Source organism: Ambystoma mexicanum, chromosome 9 (genome assembly GCF_040938575.1).
Source record: "Ambystoma mexicanum isolate Mex_15411 chromosome 9, UKY_AmexF1_1, whole genome shotgun sequence".
Lineage (NCBI taxonomy): Eukaryota > Metazoa > Chordata > Amphibia > Caudata > Ambystomatidae > Ambystoma > Ambystoma mexicanum.
The window spans coordinates 750287966-750301064 of NC_090931.1; the positions used below are offsets into that span (position 1 = coordinate 750287966).

Here is a 13099-nt window from a genome sequence, read left to right on the forward strand (position 1 = left end):
TTTCAGAGACTTTGAGACGTGAGGAGCAGGGACGAATGCTATCTTTGGTAAAATTGAGCGCTGCGCGTGGAGATGTTGCGACAACACTTGGTATACATCTGCTCTATACCATTTGAGTCTGACTGACTCCTCTTGGTTTATTCCGCCGATTTCTTAGTGTGATTTGAATGTTTCAGACTTGCTTGAATGTCTTGATTCTGCAGTTCTGTTATATAGACTCGACTTGCCGCATACACTGCAGGCCTGTATGCCACAAGGTTGTTGCACACTTTTATTATTGAATGAATAAATACATTCTTTATTCGGATAAGTAAAACATCCATACATTATTATTGTTTATTGGTCACAGCGGATGCTGTAAGATGCATTCTTTTTTTTTGCAGTAAGATACTCTTTCAAAAGAGTGACCGCATTGGTGCAAGCCCCTTTCATGTTACATAACTTCTTGAATCTGCAGTCTGCTCTTGCTGTGGACACAGTTTCTTGGTGCTACCCACACCATTGTACATTTAGGATTTGAGTTCATACATTTCCGAGAGAACAAGGTCTCTATTTCCCCCACAAACCAACCTTTTGCTCTCTTGTTGCAGACTTGGGTGTGGCAGTCCGATAGCGTTAGTTCTGAGACGGTGCCTTTGTCTGGTGTTTTTAAATTGGTGCAAAGTTCATTTGATGTCGTTGTAAGCTTAACAAATTATGAGGTAAAGCTCAGAAGTTGTACTCATCTGTTCTGTGAAATATTGTGGTTTTGGATATAAGTAGAATTGTTGTACACACTAGTATGCCTCTAAATGAGCTTTTGTGTTTTGGACATTTGTTCACAGGAAAGGATTGCTAACCACCGCTTGTCTTCTGTCATCGAGACACAAACCTTTCTGTGGCCTTGAAGAAGGCTGGGTCCGATGGACTAACTCAGCCCTTATAAGCCGACACTTGATTTGGCATCATTGCGACTTCTATCACCTAAGGCATTTTGCCATTGGATCTACTAGAGACTTCCTTCTTGCTAAATTCGAGAGGCGATTACATCCAGATTTGGGCCTGTAACCCAACGATTCAAATTAACACTAATGTTTTGAGATGTAGGTCGCTGAAGGGTCAACACATGCGTGTGTGACTCTAGCTATTAACTCCAGCGGGAGTGAATGAGTTCTATCTACTGTGGTTTCTGTGATCTACTTTTTCCATTCACTTATTTCTTTTTCCATTCACTTATTTCTTTCTTGTTTTTACACAAACAGTGATGGCATAGTCGAAGAGCGGCCTTTGCTTCACAAACGCAGGGTAGCTATGATCTTCTTTCCTCCACCTACATATTTACTCTTGATTTGCATGTTTTGCAAATGCTCAATACATAACATTTATATGAAACAGGTGGGCACTAGTATTGGAAAACTCTTGTGCTTTGCTCTGGGTTAGGGTGGTCTGGTTCTACAGTTACAAGGTCACGGGTGGTTGGAGGTGGTGCTCACACCTCCCTTGGTATAGATAAGAAAAAATGATTCCCGGATGCCTCGAACTTGGTTTGTGGAAAAGGATAAATATCTGCACAGTTTTTTGGTGGTTTAACCGGTATTTATTCTGAAGAAGACAAATAGGGCCTCATTACAAGTTAGCCGGTCTGGATATAACAGTGCTGGTAACACCGTTTTCCAGACCAGCTAACTACGATTTCTGTGGCTGTGTGGTGTTACACCCGCCAGGCCTCATCTGGAGGGCGTAACGTCACCATCCACAGACGGATGCGGAAACACCGGCACCATTACCTCAGGGTGCCGGTGTTTCCGTAACCCCCATTCCCGTGGAGTCCAATGGGACTACACTGGAATGGGGAGTAACGGAATGCCGGCGCCGGAATTACCGGATCACCGGGGTTGTAATGCCCGGTGATTCCCGCAAGTCTGGAGCTGGTAAGTCTTCACGGGTCTGGCGGCAGCCTGCCGGATTTACCGGCACAGCTACCACCGGACTCGTAATAAGGCCATAGTCTTTTCGTGGTCAGCTGACACGTGTTTCGATCTCTGGCGTCTTTATCAAGGCTATGTTGTAGGCATGTGGGCTCGGATGTTCCTGGGTGTCTAGCCCTGTATGGGCTGTGGTTAACAGGTCCTGTATTTTCCAATCATGGTTGGTTGTAATGGCCTGTTAGGCTCAGTGTGTTAATGGCCGTCCATATACGAATCCCTTGTTGGGGCATGGTGAAAAATACAAAACTGGAAAAAGACTGGAAAAGGCTTGCATTTGAGATAATTAGCATACAGACAATGCTTTGCTGTTGTGGCTCAGACCTGACTACCAGCAATGGGTACTAGGATGGTTACTAGGTGGCGTTGGGAAATGTGTGACTAGGCTCAAATGTATTCTAATACTTTACTTCCACATTTCAGGTGAACGTTTTTTTTTCAAACCTTTTGTGTATATACATTTTGAAAAAACATTGCTAAAGGGACATTATAGTTAAGTTGCACTCATATAAACCTATTAAACTCAGTGAAAAATCTTTGTTAAAGCGACTTTATGGTTACAAGTAAAACCAGAAACCCCCATAAATTCACCCGTTAGGGTAAGCTAAGCATACCAAGACTAACACCCAGGACATCAATGATGACATCACGACAATGCATATTGAATGTTTTCAAGAAAAATCTATTTACCACATCTATCAGATGCACTTCATCTGTTCGAAAAATGGTGACCATATCACATTTTATATTTTCATAATGAAAAGATTTCATTCCCACATCCTGCAAAAAGCACATACAATTTTGTTCACATTGCGCCTTGGTTTCTCAATTTCTGGACACAATGGGCCTCATTACGACCCCGGCGCTAAACCGTGGTGCTATTAGCACCTTGGTCCATGCCGGGGTCCGCCATGATGAATGGCGGAATTACCGCCCCATTCCAAGGTTGGCGGGGCGGTAATTCCCCATTCACCATGGCCCCTTCCCCATTCCCATTTTTGGCCCATAGGGCTCAATGGGAATGGGGAAGGCGCTAATTACGGCACCATAAATTACAATGCTGTAATTAGCTCCTAGGTCCCTTTGCGGGTTGGTTTTTTAACGCCTGCTAAAAGCAGGCGTTAAAGTGCAACCCGCAAAGGGACCTCATAATCAGGCGTTAAGGGTTTAACGGCGCAGACACCTTTTACGGCGCCGTTAACCCCTTAACGCCTGGGTTGTAATGAGGCCCAATAAATGTTAAAGCATTCACATTTGTCTCTGAGCTATCTGAGAAAAAATAATTTTAGAATGTGGAAACAGTTCCATCAACTTTCCAAATGTATCCTTCATTGCAAACTGTAATGAAATTCCGGAAACATAGCACAAGCTGTTGCCTCCACAGTGAAGTATAATGATGTCCGGATGCTTCAAGTGTACCATATTTTCACAAAATGGGAGAACATCCATCCACTTCATTCCTTGAACTCCATAGCATGAAACATGAAATTCATCTAATCCAAGATTCTCAGACAATCCACAGTGCTCAGAATACACCTTCAGCCAATGGATCCAAAAGTCTCCCAGAATCCGTACACTCTGCTTCCTCAAAGATATAGCCATAGCCATCTTCAGTGCACCCATCAAACAAAACTCCTGCTACCGTCTCTTGTGGGGGACGAAGGATAGCTCAGGTGTAACACATTTGTCTTGAAAGCCAGACAGCACCAAGCAACACAGGTTCCAATCCCAATTCCACCCTTAGAAACTACTGCCTGGTATTAAGCGTATTCTAAATTGTAAATTGTAATTGGTCTTTTATAACAAGCTTAATACCCAGAGGTTTCTAAGCGGGGATCAACCCTGTGTTGCTTTGCATCGTCGTGCTTCTAAGTCGAGCGTGTTGTCCATGAGCTATCCTCCCGAGCTAAATAAACTATAAAATAAACACAGTCCTGTATACCACACTCAGAAAACCTGAATGGCTGATCCCCCGATGTCCGCGGACATCTGAAAATGTCTATGGTCTCTTAGCATTTACATGACACAAAAACAATTGGTTGCCTTGGCAGGCTATTTTGCCTACTACAACTATAGGATAGCCCAGGGTTAGTTTGATATAGCAGCAGAGGGGTATCCCTGGTTTGACCCGCTTTTCTTTAGAAACAAACCCTCATGGACTGCTTGTATAGGTGGAGTCTAAATACTATACATTGACCATATCAATTGAACAGTTACAGTTCTTTTAACCATGTGTAATCAGTTACACAAGAAGGTATAAACACATATATAAAAGACAATAAAAATACAGCTGTACATTTAAAACACATATTTAAAACCAGGGGCGTTGCTGGGGGGGGGCTAAGGGGGCTATAGCCCCTGATCTTTTGGTTGTAGCCCCGGATAGAATCTCAGGAGCTACAGCCAAAAGACTAGCTAGCCCCCAGTCCCAACAGTTCCGACATCAGCTTAGCCCCGGGTCTTTTCCAGACCTAGCAACTCCCCTGTTTAAAACCCAATCTAAAGTGCAGTGTGCCAAAAGTGTCCCTGTGCTGAGTGCTACCGATTCTGTGAACCTTTGTTTGTGCAAATAATACAACTACTCTGAAGATCCTTTTGAAGATCTCATACCTTTACATTGGTGACACTTTTGGCACATGAAACTTTAGATTTGGTTTTAAATATGTGTTTTAAATGTTACCGATGTATTTTTTATTGTCTTGTATATATGTGCTTATAGTTTCTTGTGTAACTGAAGTGTGATTAAGATTTAACTTAATGAATATTAAAAATTCTTAAAAGAACTGTAATTGTTCAATCGAGATGGTCATTATATAATATTGAGACTCCAGCTATGCAAGCAGTGCAGGAAGGGATGTTTCTTACAACAGTATATATTACCACCATTCTTCAGGAAACATCAATATCATCCTACCCCGTTTACTGCCGCCATCTACTATTGGCCTGAACATTCTTCGATTTGCTACTTCCCTCCATTATAAAGACCCCCCAAAATAGAATCCATGACTTATAACTTGCACCCCTCCCCCCCCCCCACAACTCCCACCTAAACCTTCCTTGTCCCCCTCTCCCCTACCCGGCATACGGCGACCCTTAATTCCAAGCTCTCTTCTTCCACTGGTAAGGATCCTCCCCTTCCTGCATCCTTTGCCACTCCTGCTGACTCACCTTGCATTTTTAATTGACCAATCAGCAGGTGCGTACAATGTCAAAGAATGTTACGTGGCTCCCTGATTGTCTCAGAGGCGCCTGCGGACACCGAACCAGGAAATGAGTCTGGTACTGGACATAGATATCACAATAATTGTTTACCTACATTTTGGGCATTTAAAAAAAATCTACTGGACAGATTAACACCATATTTGCGTGATGCGTTTGGGACCCTCTTGCTACTTTTTTTCCATTCATTTGTACCCGGACTTCAAACATTTTGGGACCCCCCCTTCCCTACGAATGTATCCCCTCTTCATGAAACAGAACCTACCCTTGCAACAAAATAAATTCTGAGTACACTTTTTTGTTAATTTTCGTTTGGATTCGTCAAACGGTGCCAAAGATATACGCCACCCATAATCTGCTCTTCCTATGGGAAGTGCAGCTGAACCATAACTACAGGGCCGCTACCGCAGACCCTGTAATATATATATATTAAATATATATATATATGTTATAACACGTTATTTTACACACCATGGATGTGTTTGATTTTAAATCATGCATAAAGCACTTTATTGTGAATTATTGGAGACAGTCTTTTAACCCTGACTCTTCCGGATACACATGTATTCCTGGATTTCTAGCACTACACACTTTACGTTGTGTGTTTTCCAACGCTTGTCACTTTATTGGATCTGGAATGAGGTGTATGCCATTTGAGCAGCGTGTTATAAAGCACTTTGCACGTTCTATAATGCATACCGTATGCACATTTACTATCCATTTTTGGTGCTATGATTTGTTTGATGTGAAATGTTGTGCTTGTTTTATTCCAGCATGGCCACGTATTTTGCCATCAGACATTCATTACAATGACCAGTCTAGTTTTTTGACAGAGATATGACCATTTTGTGTTTACATTGAACATGTATCCTGTTTGCATGTTATCAAGCACTTACTTGGTGCGAAATGCGTTGGTGCAGTGCTGCCTTCCTTATCTGCCTGATGAAAATGATAAATATGCCGTGATATTACTTTCTCAATAACTTTTTTATTTTTTAACAGATCATTCCCAGTCTTGGGGGATCAGTGGTGTGGGGGGGGGGACTGCGGGGGCGGCATGAGTACAATTTCGTTTGCAAATTGTCAGCCAAATCTGTCATACAAGTCAAACGTTATTAGCAATTATTTTTTTCGGGTTTCCTATGAAACTCAATATTCAACTTAACAATAGTGTGGTGACTGGTAGACACTAAAATAAATATATGTGGCGGAACTCCAAAAATGATCTCCTCCAGGCCGGAAAGTGTTTCAAGTGATAGCTTTATTGGTTTAAACCCAAACTAGGCTTCGTCATAATTCCAAATGGTCATGAATGAGAAACACATATACAGTTCTATTGCTTTTTCCCCTTTGCATTTATTTAACTTCAGTGTTGTAAATAGGGCAATCAGGAGTGCCTTTCTGAAAGGTATGAATTAACAGGATACACATTGCTAGAGTCCTAAAAGGGTCACGTGTTTGATATAAATTATCACACTAGGCTTTGTACAATATAATACAAATATGGGCCCCAATTATTGTGTTAACTATTTTCCATAAAGTGCAAGTGCATACAATAAAATACTCATGAGCACCATCTTCGAAAGTGTAAATAGCCAAGATGACTGAATATTATTACTGTCTATGTTCTAATTGGTCACGTATTAAATATAGAATATCCTGATTAGCCCAATACAATACATTCAAGAACAGGGCCCACAGTAGGAAGGCAATTATTTCATAAAGTGCCAGTGCATGCAAAAAAGTGCAAATGCCTGCAGAGATCTTCAGATTCCAATGCTGCTCATACATTCTCTCAAAGAGCATGCAATAAACTCTAAAAGTGCAAATGCATTAACATGTATTTTATCAAATATATAATTCCTACAATAGTAAATATCTGTAAAAGGATCACATTGATTGATATTTTATTTCTATCGCGCTCGTACACAAGTGTTTCAGAGCGCGACAAGGCAAGGGAGGGGAGAACAAAACAGCGATGTTACTAGGCCCAGTGACATTGAGAACGTGCAAGTGCATGGGAGAGAGGGGAGGGGAAAAGTGCATGGAAGGGGGGGAGAGGTGGAAAGTGCAAAGCAGAGGAGAAACAGATAAATAACAATAAATAAATAATAAAGGCAACAAACAGTGGTAATGCAGCCAGCAATTTGCAAGTGCTAGGATTAAGGCAGCAGACAGGGTAGGTCTGATAAGTGCAGAAAGAAAAAGGGGGGGCTGTATGGGTACAGATACAGACCCCAGTGCAAGGGGTGGCCCGGGGGCAGTGCGGGAGGGTGGCAGGATGAGCAGGTACCTGGGCCCAAAAGACAGAGGGTGGCCAAGAGAGAACAGATCAGCAGGGGAGAGGGGGAGCGAAGGCAAAAGAAAAGAGGAAGGTCTTGAGGTGCTTCCGGAACCGGAGATGGTTCTCCTCAAGTTTTAGAGTGGCAGGGAGGCTGTTCCAGAGGGAGGCCCAAGCCGAAGACAGAGATCTACCCCCAGCTCGTTTCTTAGAAAAACAACTGACCCTGAGTGAGTTGGAGGTAGAGGAGGGAAGAGCTCGAGAGGGGAGGTATTTGCAGAGGGATAGCTGAAGGTATTTTGGACCCAGGCCGCAGAAAGCCTTGTGGACAATGCAGAGGGTTTTGAATTTAATCCTTGCATCCACTGGGAGCCAGTGGAGAGATTTCAGAGCTGGAGAGATACGATCCCAGGGCTTGAGGCCAAGGACAAGTCTTGCAGTCCTGTTCTGGATTAGTTGCAGAGCGCAAAGAGTAGAGGCAGGTAGATTTAGAAAGAGGCTGTTACAGTAGTCCAAGCTAGAGAGAATCATTGCTTGAGATACCATGAGATTCTGGGGGAATGAGAGGAAAGGCAGAGTACCTCTGAGGAGGTGCAGTCGGAAATTTGACTTTTTAGAGACCTCAGAGATGTGGGCGGAGAAGGAAAGGGTGGAGTCAAAGATGACCCCGAGGTTCTTAGCCACGCAGGTGGGGATAGGAGGAGGGCCAAGGGAGGCCGGCCAGAGAGTGAGGGGAAAGGATGGTGCCGATGAGGAGGATCTCCATCTTGCTGGCATTCAGACAAAGATCATTGGCGGCACACCAATCTTGAATGGCAGTTAGGCAATCAGAGATGAGAGAGGGAGAGGAGGTGGCAGAGGGCAGCTTGAAAATGAGTTGAGTGTCGTCAGCGTAGCACTGGAAATTTGAGCAGAAAATGGCAATGCAGTGGGAGAGAGTTGCCAGGTATTGGTTGAAAAGCCAGGGCGAGAGGTTAGACCCCTGGGGAACAGCACAGGTAGAGAGGAAGATAGATGAAAGGAAGGACCCAAGTTGGACCTGGGAGGGTCGATCTGAGAGGAAAGAGATCAGCCAGGCCAGAGCCTGATCAGTGATACCCAGGTTTTCAGGGAGACGGTTGAGCAGGATGGTATGGTTGACCATGTCGAAGGCAGAAGAGAGATCGAGGAGGATGAGGACAGATGGAATGTTAGAGTCAAGGTTGGTGAGCAGATCTTCACGGATGTTTAGGAGAGCAGTTTCCGTGCTTCTGGCAGCTCTGAAGCCAGACTGGTGGTCATGGAGACAGCCAACCGAATTGGAATGAAGGTTAAGCTGAGAGATGGCCAACTTTTCCAGGAGTTTGACAAGAAAGGAACATATACTTTTAGAAAACACAGAGGAATACCTCATTATATGACCATGGATGGCCATATATTCCTGAAAGACCAATCATAGCCTGCTACTGTATTTACTTTAAAACATAACACACACTGGAATAAATATAAAGTGTAAGTGCATGTACATCTATATAGAATTATCTTTTTTACATCATAATGTAACAGTTTAGCACCGTTTTAATTATCATTCTGTTTTAAATGTAATAATAAAGGAATCCAATAAAAAAGGGACAATACACACATAGATCTAGATTGTATAGTGTTTCCTCACTCATATAATACTCCTATGTGTGTGTGAGAAATGGAAAATATCTATATATAGAACAAATACCTGTGCATTAATGCACACCAACACATTTATCTGAGGGTCTGTTATAACAAACTATACTTTGTATTAATAATTATGCATGAATGCATTATTAACCTTACATTTCAATGATATCCTCAAATTAACTCAGGTACTTCACGAAGGGCAATTCAATCATCAAATCTCTCCAGTCCAATTCATAATTACAACACAATCACACTATTTACAGACACTGCCTTACGCAAGGTTTGGAGGGAGTTACTTTAAATTATTATGGCAAGGAAATAGGGAAAACACTACTTTTCTTCAACATCCATATATATATTACTGGCTAATAAATGCATATAACTCTTCATATTTATTGTGGTGATTAGGGGTTTTGGTGAATAGTCCACAATGTATCTAGCCTCTGTGTTTCTAAGTCTTTTTTCTCTATCTCCCCCTCATGCTTTGGATAATATATAGTCAATCACAAAATATTTTAATGATGACATATCGTTTGAGTGTTCAAAATGTTTCGCAAATGAGTATGTGGGATCTCTGTTTGTAATCGCCCTAATGGGTTGGAAACCCCTAATTCTAGCTTAATGTTTGGTGCTTCCTACATACCTCAGATTGCAATCACAGGTAAGTACATATATAACATATTTAGTCATGCATGTTAATCAAGATGTAATTCTAATCATGCACCCTATGTGTAGATTTCTATACTCCTGAACATTAATACCATACTTACAAGCCTTGCATTTAGAACACCCGGATAAACCAACTTGTTTATTGGTAAGCCAATTACTTCCCAATGTTGTAATTTTGGATTGGAAGAGGCAAGGAGCTAACTTAGATCGTGTAGATGGCACCTTTCTGAATGTTATAATAGCATGGTCATATATACGGGTTTACATAGTTGTCCCTTTTTTATGATTACCAATGTTTATTCAATATTTTTCTAATGTCATTGGCCCCATTATTGAAAGTGGTTATAAATCTAAGGGTTTCCGATGTTGCATTCTCTGATGTTCTAGTCTGATTCCTAGTGATAATGATATCTGTCCTCTTTCATTTACATGTTTTATTTTAAGCATGATTGATGATATATTTTGAATATTAACTTTCATAGAATTTCCTTGCTGCTATTTGGGAATGTTTTAGGAAAGTGGTATTCTCAGTACAATTGTTCCTCATTCTCAAAAATTCCCCAAACGGGATGCTCCACTTGAGGATTTTGGGATGAGTGCTATCAGCATGCAGGACTGAGTTGGTACTCGTGTCTTTACGATTAAGCTCACTTATCATTTTCTGCTCTTTGGCCACTATCTTAATATCCAGATACACAACCTCCTCATGGCTGTGAAGTTCTGTAAAACATAGATGTTTTTCATTCTTGTTCAATATAGCAATGAATTCCAACTGTTCCTTAGATGTACCATCCCATATAATGAAGAGGTCATCAATGTACCTACACTGCATGACCACTTTTGATGTGTACTGTTGAAAATGTTCAGAATGTAGTATCTCTTCCTCCCGCGTCCCCATAAACAAAGTTGCATAAGCAGGAGCGAACAATGTGCCCATGGCTGTACCAAATAGTTGATTATAATACTGGAGAAGCATTTACAAGAAGACAAAACTCACATCTTGCTAACTAGAACATATATAAAGACTGTCCCTGCTGAGAAGAACACCCTGGCCCTATACAGAGTAACTCTCCCTAGGTGCTCAGTGGTGCGCCGTCTATCTAAAAGGGATAGCAAGAAGGCTCGCCCTCATCAGCTAGTACACACATATACCTTTAATAAAGTTAAAAAAGACCAGACACAAGTGTGTAAGGGTGTAGCGAGGCAGTATCCATTAAATCTTGTCTCATCCGTGTGGAACAAGGGACTCCTACTGCCTGGAATTTATATATTTGTTTTAATCACCAATTGGGCAGTGGCCCCTGTCACATCGGAACTTGTTCTGGAATGTTAAAACTAAAAACCCTCAGAGAGGGGAAAAACCTAGTGGCGAACAGCCTATCCAGTACTAGCATCGTTTTTTTGTGATAAAACTATTTGCCTTAACGGCAGGAATGCAATATTAACCGCTATGGTTTACAGGTAAGCCCTAGGTGTTTCTGTGATTAAAATACTGCACATCAAAGAGAAAAGAATGATGCTTCAAGCAAAAGAATTAACATTTAAATCAACATCTTGGAATGAACAAGCGGTGAGGAAACCGCGAAACGCGTCATTTCTGCTATGCAAGGGCCACAAATTTTGGGAGGACCACAATGTTGATGGATTTTTATGAGCCATATGCTGCGCAATTGTAATCAATAAAGAACATTTGTTTGGGCACAAAACACCGGCTTCCTGGAGCAATATTTTACGAATGGGGGAGTGCTTTCCATGGACTGCAGAGAAAACAGTCTTTTCTGACATATATATATATATATATATATATATATATATATATATATATATATATATATATATATATATATATATATGATGTTCTGCTTAAGGGTTAGAGACGATGTGTGTTTGTGCAAAATTCACAAATTCTGAGAGATACTTGCAAATGGTTCAATTCTGTTTTCTTTCAGCAGTTACAATTTTTGGGCAACACATATTTTGTACAGTCAATAATGTTGCTATGACTTTTCAAGTCCCCTGCACTTTCCAAGAACCGTATTGTGGCATATCATATCAAATGCCACATAAAAATAAGAGCCTAGAAAGATTAATCTAACTATCTTGTGATGTTTGCACTAGAAGGCCATGAAGGACATTACAAGGATTCAGCTGGGATAAACTGGTGCACTTTGATGACATTTTCACTCACCCATCAATCCAGAGAGGAAGGAGTTGCTTCTTAATGAGCTCCAATATTGCTTCTAGCCATCCCCAGAATGAAAAGTTCTTCCCTGGTAAATGCTCCTGTTAATAGCAGTAAGAATTTACACAATTAGCATAGAGTTTTAGAGGCAAACTACATTCTGATATGAGAATATCTATATGCATATGGACACACATGCAACCACAATGGAGTAAGGAGCGTGCCAGTCTGTAATGTAAGGACAAATCAAAGTGAGATTAGGTGGAAATGGTAGCACTTTGGTGTGAGCTACTTCTATGATAAAGACACCAATGATTCTATTGAAGCATTAAAGAATGGGGATGAAGAAGGTGATTACTTAACCCGAGTTATGTCCAGAGGTGACTCGATAATGATCAATCCCAAGGTCTATCATCATTTTGTGGCAAGCATAGTAAGACTTTTTGCACACTGTTTTTTTTTTGCTTTCCCCTAGTTATTTGTTGGTTGAAATACCATTGGTCTACCGTTGAATGACCAAATATGTTGAAGGGAATACTTCAAGAAAGCCTCTTTCCATAGATTTGAAGATATCTTTGTACGGAAGATGAAGGCAATATTTGTCTGCTACCTTTCAGGCTGTTGCTAAAGTCAGAATGCTTTGGAATATGTCAATGCTGGAAGATATTTAATTAATTCCAATGATTCAGTTTCTGTTTCCTCCCATTGGCTCTCCCATTTCACCAACTTGCTGTTCTCCTCCAGCCGCCACCTGATGTGCTCATCCTGCCACTATCTGCTGTTCTCCTCCTGCCACCATTTGTTGTTCTCTTCCTGCCACCACCTGCTGCTCTCCTCGGGCCACTACCAGTTCTTCTCTGACAGCTACCTTCTGTTTTCCTTCAGCCACAACCTGGTCTCCTGCTGCCACCAACTGTTATTCTGCCTTCTCCCCCTCTTGCCTCCAGTCTCTTGCCTTTCCCCTTCTTCCAACTCGCTTTTAAATTGACCACACACTCTGAACTCTGCTCCTTTCCTACTCCAAGAACCCAACACTGTGCAGTCTCCATTGCAGGGTTACATAACTTGTTAATTTTTCCCCCTGCGTTGGAATTTATTCTAGGGTTTCCACCTGGGTGTTAGGTAGAACTT

General features: G+C 41.6%; 1 protein-coding gene across 1 annotated transcript in view; it reads right to left on the reverse strand.

The window, feature by feature from the left end:
• The window catches only part of STAT4 (signal transducer and activator of transcription 4), a 632296-nt gene that overhangs the window by 143991 nt on the left and 475206 nt on the right, over positions 1-13099 (reverse strand). The window contains exon 19 of the mRNA XM_069615680.1: positions 11975-12069. Coding sequence (XP_069471781.1) covers positions 11975-12069 — 95 coding nt within the window. The remainder of the gene's footprint in view (positions 1-11974; positions 12070-13099) is intronic.